Source organism: Anoplopoma fimbria, chromosome 6 (assembly GCF_027596085.1).
Source record: "Anoplopoma fimbria isolate UVic2021 breed Golden Eagle Sablefish chromosome 6, Afim_UVic_2022, whole genome shotgun sequence".
NCBI lineage: Eukaryota > Metazoa > Chordata > Actinopteri > Perciformes > Anoplopomatidae > Anoplopoma > Anoplopoma fimbria.
The window spans coordinates 550,384-560,383 of record NC_072454.1 but is presented as its reverse complement, the minus strand read 5'-3'; the positions used below and the strand labels follow the sequence as shown (position 1 = coordinate 560,383).

General features: G+C 45.9%; 1 protein-coding gene across 1 annotated transcript in view; it reads right to left on the bottom strand.

Annotated features, from left to right (window-relative positions):
- Window positions 1–646: 646 nt before the first annotated feature.
- Window positions 647–10,000, bottom strand: part of ninl (ninein-like) — a 28,637-nt gene continuing 19,283 nt past the window's right edge. The window contains 15 exon segments of the mRNA XM_054600344.1: window positions 647–1,919; window positions 1,996–2,076; window positions 2,079–2,117; window positions 2,275–2,463; window positions 2,543–2,668; window positions 2,745–2,867; window positions 3,062–3,208; window positions 3,312–3,374; window positions 4,687–4,866; window positions 4,960–5,029; window positions 5,422–5,526; window positions 6,709–7,830; window positions 8,456–8,593; window positions 8,707–8,855; window positions 9,176–9,256. Of these exon segments, the coding sequence (XP_054456319.1) occupies window positions 1,728–1,919; window positions 1,996–2,076; window positions 2,079–2,117; window positions 2,275–2,463; window positions 2,543–2,668; window positions 2,745–2,867; window positions 3,062–3,208; window positions 3,312–3,374; window positions 4,687–4,866; window positions 4,960–5,029; window positions 5,422–5,526; window positions 6,709–7,830; window positions 8,456–8,593; window positions 8,707–8,855; window positions 9,176–9,256 (2,805 nt within the window). The 3' untranslated portion in view covers window positions 647–1,727.

Genomic DNA, 10,000 nt, shown 5'->3' with positions numbered 1-10,000 from the left:
GTACCTATATACAGTAGTACTATATGTACTGAGGTGTAGTACAGTATAAAGTACTATATGTACCTCTGAGGTGTAGTACAGTATAAAGTACTATATGTACCTCTGAGGTGTAGTACAGTATAAAGTACTATATGTGTCTGAGACCTCTGAGGTGTAGTACAGTATAAAGTACTATATGTACCTCTGAGGTGTAGTACAGTATAAAGTACTATATGTACCTCTGAGGTGTAGTACAGTATAAAGTACTATATGTACCTCTGAGGTGTAGTACAGTATAAAGTACTATATGTACCTCTGAGGTGTAGTACAGTATAAAGTACTATATGTAGTACAGTATAAAGTACTACATGTACCTCTGAGGTGTAGTACAGTATAAAGTACTACATGTACCTCTGAGGTGTAGTGGGTGAAAAAGTAAACCTCATAATTGTACTTGAGTACTTGCATAAACGTACTTGGCTCCAGAAGCAAAGAATGAATAATATGTTTAATATACAGCTGCTTATCAATGAAACATATTCAATAAACAAAGTAAATAAAAGCAACAGATCTCTGCTGAGAACAGGAGGTCTCACTGCGGAGGAGAACCCGGAAACAGAAACCCGTCAGATTTAAAATCAGCTTCAAAACACAAACAGCAGCGTGTGATAAAAAGATAATTTAATGTAGTTTCATGTGACAGGATCAAACATGGAGTCAGGACACAGACAGCTGAGTGGAGGAGCAGGAGGTCTCACTCTGAGGGGAAAACTACAGACTGAAACGTGGTCGCTGCTCCTGCACACAATACAACTCCTTCACATTAAAAATGACCGTAAAAATATATAAAACACATTGTAGCATAATACCCTTTATGGCTGAAATACTTCAGAGTGTGTGTGTGTGTGTGTGTGTGTGTGTGTGTGTGTGTGTGTGTGTGTGTGTGTGTGTGTGTGTGTGTGTGTGTGTGTGTGTGTGTGTGTGTGTGTGTGTGTGTGGTCAGACTGGTTCTCCTTCATCTTTCTGTCTAAAGAAACAAAAGCTGAGTTTCTGTGAAGCAGCTTCAGGGAGAACAGAAACGTTCACCTGTTGAATGGATACAGGTGTGACAGGTGAGGCTGCTGATGAGTCACGTAGAAAAGGCCACGCCCACAAACACACCTGATGTTTTACCTGGTCAAACTGCACGTCGACATCTCACCTGGTTATTTGTTTACATGTGAGATCAGACGTTACATTCTTGAATGGATGAAAGAAACACACCAGACCTCTGATTGGCTGATCAGGACACAATGGTTCACAGATTATTGATCCGTAATTATATTATCAGAACATTATGTAGCGCTGCTTTTATTCTGAAGGTCAGAGGTCACCTTTGTGAAATATCAGATTATTGATCTGTTATTCTAAATATAAATAGGATTTATTGAAACATTCTAAGATCAAACAGATAAAAAAAGAAACGTTCAGATCCATCGACTAAATGAATTGATTGACAAAATAATCACAACTCTTTGTTGAGTGTGAAGGTTCATTATTAGAAACGAAAACAGAAGTCTAGGACTGGTTCTGGACTGGTTCTGGACTGGTGTGTTCCTGTTCATCCCTGAATCAATCAGTCGGTTGGAGGGTGAGCGTCTCACCTCCACCGTGTCTGAGTTCATCTCCCTGAGAGACGGTTCTCTTTAAACCCTGAAGCTGTTTTGGTGAAACTGCTCTCAGACCAGCTGGTTCCGGTTCCTCGGCGGCTACGTGGCGAGCGTCGTCGTGACGATCTCCTGCAGCAGTTTGTTCAGAGCTCTGACTTTGTCCTCCAACAGGAAGTTCTTCTTCTCTGCGTTCTTCTGCCGCTGCTCAGTGACCTGCAGGGCCGTCATCAGCTGGGAGTTCTCCACGTACAGCTCCTTCAGCAGAGCGCTGGACTTGGTGTTCTTCAACAGCTGAGGACGACACGACAACAGGTCACATGACCGAGAGGCCGCAGCACCAAGTCAGCTGACGGGAGGAGAGACTCACCTGATCCTTGAGCTGCTGCACCTTCTCCTGCAGGACCAGACGGACCGCCTTCAGAGACGACTCCACCTCCTCCACTCCTCCACCCTCCTCTGAAGGGACGACACCGCCTTCTGGTACTGATCCTGAACACACACACACACACACACACACACACACACACACACACACACACACACACACACACACACACACACACGCACGTTAAGCATTTCTTCTTTTGTTCTGATCCGTGGGTGTATTGATCCAAAGTGAGCCTGTGACCTTTGACCTCTGATCTACCTGCTTCATGCTGATGTGGGAGCTGCTGTGCTGGGCCTGAAGCCTCAGAGCCTCCTCCAGCTGATGACTCCTCCTCTGCTCCTCCTCCAGCCGGGCCTGCAGCAGCTCCTCCTGCTCCCGGCGCTGGTCTCCGGCCCTCCTCTGCAGCTCCTCCAGACGCCTCCGGTGCTGCACCTGAACCCGGCCCGCCTGCACACAGGAAGTCCACACGTTAAACTCTGATCTCAGAGTTCTGGATCGGGTCCTTTCTGCCGGCTGCGGTCCAGACCTGGTCCTGAGCCTGCGCCCGCTCCGTCTGCAGCTCCGTCTGCAGCTCCGTCACTTTGGTCTTCAGGTTCTGCTGCTCCTGGTTCAGATGCTGGACCTCCAGACTCCGGACCTGCAGCTCCGACAGCTGACAGACATCAGAGAGTCAGTGGCTGGTCTGGGATCAGTTAGACTAGGACAGCTTATGGGTCGGGGTCTGGTACCTGGTGTTGGAGCTCCTGGTTCTGGACTCTCAGGTTGTGGGTCTCCTCCTGCTCCTCCAGAGCCTGACGGAGCTCCTCTTTCTCCCTCGTCAGCTTCCTGACGCAGCTCTCCAGCTCCTCCACCTGATGAACAGAGTGAGGACGAGGTTTTCTACCTGATGTCACCTGATGTCACAACACCTGGGAGGTTTATATTATTAACATTTATATATTAGTAACAAATGTGATGATTAGAAAGATATCTGGAAAATGTAAAATAAAATCTAAGACAATTATTAGTAAGCGGTGATGTTTTTGTGCGGTAACGTGGTGGAGACCTCGCTCTGAGCCTCCTGCAGCTTCCTCTGCAGCTCCGTCACTTCCTGGGCGTGGCCAAACGTCTGCTGACCGACGGCGTGGAGCTGAGAGCGGAGCAGCTCCGCCTCCGTCTCCTCGGAGAGCAGCGACCGCTGCAGCGCCTCCACCTGACGGAGGACAAAGGTCAAAGGTCATATATAAATATATAATCACAGGAGGAGGAGACAGGAGGAGGAGACAGGAGGAGACAGGGGATGAATCCTGACAAACCTTCTCCTTGTAGCAGCTGAGCGTTCCGTCCAGCTTCTCTCTCTCCTCCTGCAGCCGCTGCACCTGAAGTATTGACGGTACCGTTAGTAATTTATGGATCCTAGTACTCGTATCTATACTCGTATCTATACTCGTATCTGTACTCGTATCTATACTCGTATCTATACTCGTATCTATACTCGTATCTATACTCGTATCTGTACTCGTATCTATACTCGTATCAATACTCGTATCAATACTCGTATCTGTACTATCTCTCGTATCACTCGTATCTATACTCGTATCAATACTCGTATCAGTACTCGTATCTGTACTCGTATCTGTACTCGTATCTATACTCGTATCAATACTCGTATCTATACTCGTATCAATACTCTTATCAATACTCTTATCAATACTCGTATCTATACTCGTATCTATACTCGTATCTGTACTCGTATCTATACTCGTATCTATACTCGTATCAATACTCGTATCTATACTCGTATCTATACTCGTATCTATACTCGTATCTATACTCGTATCAATACTCTTATCAATACTCTTATCAATACTCGTATCAATACTCGTATCTATACTCGTATCTGTACTCGTATCTATACTCGTATCTATACTCGTATCTGTACTCGTATCTATACTCGTATCTATACTCGTATCTGTACTCGTATCTATCTGTACTATCTGTACGTATCTATACTCTTATCGGTTCTTTTTGATCATTTTGTGAGAAGACATTTCATTAATAAAAGAATCAAGATGTCTTTATTATTCTGGTATGTAAACAAATGTTCTTTCTTGAGCATCAACACAAGAAGTTCATAAATCTTTAATAATAATAATAATAATAATCAATCCTTTATTAGTCCCACAATGGGGAAATTATTTCTCTGCATTTAACCCATCCCGGAGGAGCAGTGGGCTGCAATGAAAAAAACTCATTTAAAACTCATTCTCAGCTGATCAATAATGTCAGTGATTATCTTTCATTGATCATCCTCTTCCTCTGATCAGACTACCGTTACCTTGGTGACCAGGATGGACGGCTGATCTCCAAACAGTATAAACTGATCATTTGTGCAGACTGATGTTCTGCTTGTTGTCCAGATGTTTCCTCCTAACTTGTGAGGCTTTTATTGAGTTTGAGACAACGACAGTTCTCAGAGTCTACTGGAGGAATGTGTGTGTGTGTGTGTGTGTGTGTGTGTGTGTGTGTGTGTGTGTGTGTGTGTGTGTGTGTGTGTGTGTGTGTGTGTGTGTGTGTGTATTGAGGGCGTCCCTAGACCTGAAACTCTCTTAAATCTGAATATGTTCTTTAAACTCACATTTTGCTCCTTTAGGAGTCAGAGAAACCAAACAAAGAGTGAACTTCGCTCACCGTGTTCTCCTCCTGCTCCTCCTGCGCCTCCTTTCCCCTAGAGACCGTCGCCAGGCGCTCCCGCAGCATCCGGACCGACTCCTGGTCTCCATGGAGACGAGCGCTCAGCTCGGCGTTGTCGTTGCTGAGCTGCAGGTTCCTGCTGCTCAGACCCAGAATCTCCTCTCGGTATCTGGAGTTCTGCAGACGCACAGAGGTCAGAGGTCAGAGGTCAGGAGGAGCTGGACAGTCGTCCACCTCAGAGGTCAGAGGTCGGACCGGTTGGTTTCTCACCTCTCTGTGCAGCCTCTCCTCCTCTTCTCTGCTCCTCTCATGTTCTCTCTCCATCTCCTCCAGGTTCCTCCTGACAGAAGAAGCAGCAGGTTCATGTATGTTCTCATGTTTGGAGGTTTGAGGTGAGACAGAGGCCGGTCTCTGGAGCTGCACCGTGGTGCCGCGTGATAAACACCTCGTGCATTAGGTAAAGAAAAGGTGGACCATAGAACTATTGAGGGTCAGCTGTTCATGTAACTGTTCATTGGTACGTCATTACACTGAGCTGATGTTGAAGTGAAGAACGTTCATTTGGACGGAGATAAACTATGAATATATGTCTCATGATAAATAAAGTTAATATATTTAGACGGCTTTAGTTTGCTCGTTTTGCACATGGTTCCTCTACGTTAGATAAATCCACTGAAGAGTTTTCTAGAATCAGAAAAACCTCTTCAAACCATACGGATGAAACATATTCACCTCTTCTTGGAGACGTGGTCCTCCAGCTCGCTGACCTCCTGCTGCAGGACGCTCAGACGCTCCTCAAGAGCTCCCTTCTCAGACCGAACCTGGTCCAGCTGAGTCCTGCACCCGACAATCAACCATCAGAGACAACCAACCATCAGAGACAATCAACCATCAGAGACAATCAACCATCAGAGACAATCAACCATCAGAGACAGACAACCATCAGAGACAACCATCAGAGACAATCAACCATCAGAGACAAACAACCATCAGAGACAGACAACCATCAGAGACAACCATCAGAGACAATCATCAGAGACAATCAACCATCAGAGACAACCATCAGAGACAATCAACCATCAGAGACAACAACATCAGAGACAATCAACCATCAGAGACAAACAACCATCAGAGACAACCATCAGAGACAAACAACCATCAGAGACAACCATCAGAGACAAACAACCATCAGAGACAGACACCTGATCTCATGTGTGACTTCAATCTGAAGAGTTATTGTGATGATTCGTGTTTGATTTGATCTCTGAAGATCAGGAGGCTGAAAGCTTCAGTCGGCCTCAAACACTGATGATGACCCTCATCTTCATAGCCATCCTCCTCCTCCTCCTCCTCCTCCTCCTCCTCCTCCTCATCATCATCATCAGCTTAAACTAAGGCGACACGAACGCTTCCAAGTTCGGCCGTTGCCATGGTAACCAGTGTCCAAATCCATACTCTAATGCATCGTTTTGTTTCTTTACATCCTAAATGTACGGCTTTAAAATCAAATCTAAATTCATAGTCTTCCTCTGAATATTAAACCTCTTCCTCTTCCTCATGTTTCTCTTTTTTTTGTGAGAATCTACTTGTCAATAAACCGGATTGTGATTGTTAAATAAAGTTTCTTTTGGTTGTTACAGATCATTTGAAGCAAACTGAAGCTTTAAATCAGAACAAAAGGATCTTCATCTCTGGTTTGTTCTATAACGAGAAGCAGATGCATCATTAAACATTGTAGAAGAAGAAGAGACGGACAGGAGGACACAGAAACAGGAGTTATTATATATTATAGATATTATGTAGATTATATATTACATATTATATATTACATTCACAGGCGCTCATGCGATGCTCATTGGGTTAGCGATGAGGTGAAGCGTCACACTGATCAGTTTCATTCCGTTAGAGTTCCCTCCTGTGGAAGAAGTCTCATGATGGATGCAGTTAGTCATTCCAGAAGAGTTAGTCATCATGGGGACCAGGTTCTGGATCTCTGAGTCGGTCTCATGCTCCACAAACCTGTGTGGACTGGCCGGGTCCATCACCTCCTCCAGGTCCAGGACCAGCTTCTCCAGCTCCATCAGCTGCTGCATCATCTTCCTCTTCTCCTGGTCAAAGTCCTGTTCCGCTGTCCTCAGCTGGTCTCGGGAGTCCTGCAGGTCCTGCTGCAGCTGGAGGACCTGTTGTCTGGTCAGGTCCAGGTCTACGTGATTCTTCTCGGAGGAGGCCTTGGCTCGCCCGTAGAGAGCAGCGCCGTCTGCGACCTCGGCCCGGAGCCGGTCCACCTCGCTGGTTTTGGAGTTAAGCTGCCTCCGGAGGTCCAGGACCAGGTCTGCGGTCTCGTTGAGCTGAGCGCTGAGCTCTCTGAGATGGTCTCTGAGCGTGGAGATCTCCTCCTCCATCTCTACGATCTGGTTGGAGAGCTGGTCAGCCAGCCGGGCGTAGCTCCCGTTCTCCTGGCTCAGACGACGGGCCTCCTCCTTCCTCTGGTCCAGAGCGGACAGGAGCAGCGAGGTCCTGGTCCGGTCCTCCTCCTGAGCCTCCCGGAGACCCTCCTCGGCGCTCCTCTTCCTGTCCAGCTCCTCAGAGACGCCGTCCAGCTCCAGCTGCAGGTTGTCCACAGACATGGCCTGGTCCTTCAGGTCCTGGATCAGCCTGGCCCGGTCCTGCAGGATGCTGTCTGACGCCGCCTGGAGGTTTCCCAGCTCCTCCTCCAGCTGGGTCACCTGAAGCAGGAGCCGCTCCTCCCTGCTCCTCCTCTGCTGCAGCTCCTCCTCCACAGAGCTCTTCTCTGAAGCCAGACGTTTATTCAGAAGCTCGTGAGACTCCAGGAAGGCGATGCTCTCCTCCAGCCGACCACAGCGCCCTCTGAGCTCCTCCGAGCCGGCCTCTGATTGGCTGACCTGCAGATGGGCGTTCTCCTCCTGTAATCTGGAGACCTGCTCCTCCATACTCTGCTTCTCTGAGGAGAACCGGCTGAGGACCCCGGCCCTTTCCTCACACCACAGCTTCTTCTGCTTCTCCCAGAATCCTCTCTGCTCCTGTAGCCGCCGGCACTCCCGCTGGAGCCGGTGGAGGAGGCGGCGCTGACCCTCGGCGTGCTGCAGCTTCACCTGAGAGAGCTGCTGCTCCGCCTCCTTCCTGCTCAGCGTTGGTCACATGTTACTCAGCGTTAATCCATAAATACACCTGAGACACTTCCTGTTTCAACCACATGTCCTCTGACATCACACAGAGGAGCACGCCGTCAACACGAAGCTAACGGCGGTCTGATGTTTTTACAGACACATCATCATCATCATCTAGAGATCCAATCACTTTACTTCATTTACTACCTTCCTGTTCACATTCACTTCATTCAAACGATTGTCCAGCGCAGGTACATATAATATTATTAATATTATTAATAATATGAATATTATTATTAATAAATCTGTTTTGGGTGGTTATACCTTACACATATTTAATGAGCGTTGCTGGAGGCAGCCTGAGAGCTAGGACTTTAAACGTGGTCCAAACGCTCCTCAAACAGGAGGCGTTGTCACAGTCATGTTCTACTGGACTGAAGCGTCGCCGTGGTAACACAACATCTTGTGACAAAACAATCAATAGTTACTGTTCAATAATGAAACTGATTCTCTGTTCAAACGGTTGTGAATGGAAATAAAACACCTGGTGTTTTTATAGAACAGTATACTCTGTGACCAGGTTGATTATGTGGGAAGCTGAGCATGCTGGGTAATAGAGAGGTGCTGTCTCCACCCACCTGACCAGCATCACCTCCTGGTCCGCCTTCAGCTTCAGCTCCGCCTCCAGCTGGTCCTTCTCAGAGCTCAGTCTCTGGACCAGGTTGCCGATCTCTCTGGCAAAGTTCTGCTCCAGCTCCGCCTGCTCCCGCTGCATTCTGGGAAAAACCAACACGTTGAGGTTTAAAAAAACAGCTCACAACGACGTGGACCAGCTTCTGTCTTCTCTGAGAACGGTCAGGAGACATCGATTCTGCTGCTGCTTCCTCACCTCCGCTCCTGCTCGTTGCTCCACCCTCCTCCTCCTCCTCCTCCTCCTCCTCCTCGGATCTGAGTGTGCAGTTTGTCCAGAGATGCCTTCAGCTGCTTCACCTGCTGCTCCGCCTGAGATTTCTGCTCCTCCAGCTCACTGATCTCCATCTGAAAAGTTTGACCAAAAGAAAACACGAGGAAGAAGTATTTATCAAAGTACTAATGATGCAGTATAAGAAATACCTCATTACAAGAACAGTGAAATGTACTAAAGTATCAAAAGTAGAAGTACTTTTTATACAAAGAAATTAATATTATTATTATTAAATGTTTTATTTGATATCTTTGATTAAATCTGACAAACCTCATTTTATTAAATATAAATTTTGTTTATAGTTTAAACTGATTTGTTTACAAATAAAAGGAGAGAATAAAAACAGAGAATAAAATATAAATATAAAGCAGAACATCTTCAGCTTGGTTTCTACCTTGAAGGCCTGAGAGATGTCTTTACGCTCCACCTCCATGCTCTGCCTCATCACCTCCAGGCTGCGCTCATAGTAGTTCACCTGGAGGAGGAAGAGGAGGAGGAAGGAGAGAGAGAGGAGGAGGAGGAGGAGGGAAGTCAAATCTAAACTGAAATATCCTGTAAATAATGTATATTAGGAGTAAAATGTAGTAAGTAAGTAAGTAAAATTTATTTATAAGGCACATTTAAAAACAGTTTTCACTGGCCAAAGTGCCGTACATGGTGCAAAGAGGCATATAAAGGAACACATACCACATACATAGACATAGATAAAACATATAAAATAAACGAGATATCACAAAAGGGGAGGAAAGGCCAGGGAAAAAAGGTGTGTTTTAAGCCTAGATTTAAAAATGGTGATGGAAGGAGCGTTTCTGACTGCAGGCGGCAGCTCGTTCCAAAGGCGGGGGCAGCCACAGCAAAAGCCCTGTCACCCCTCTGTTTTAGCCTAGTGCGTGGAACGTGTAAAAGACCCAAGCTACCTGATCTGAGGGACCTGGGTGCTGAGTGGTGGTGGATGAGCTCTGTGATGTAGGGCGGAGCCAGGCCATTTAGGGCTTTAAAAACCATAAGTACGGTTTTAAAATGAATTCTGTGCTGGATGGGCAACCAGTGGAAATGTATATACATATACATATACATATATATATATATATATACATATATATATATATATATATATATATATATACATATATATATATATATATATATATATATATATATATATATATATATATGTATACACATATATATATATATATATATATATATATATATATAT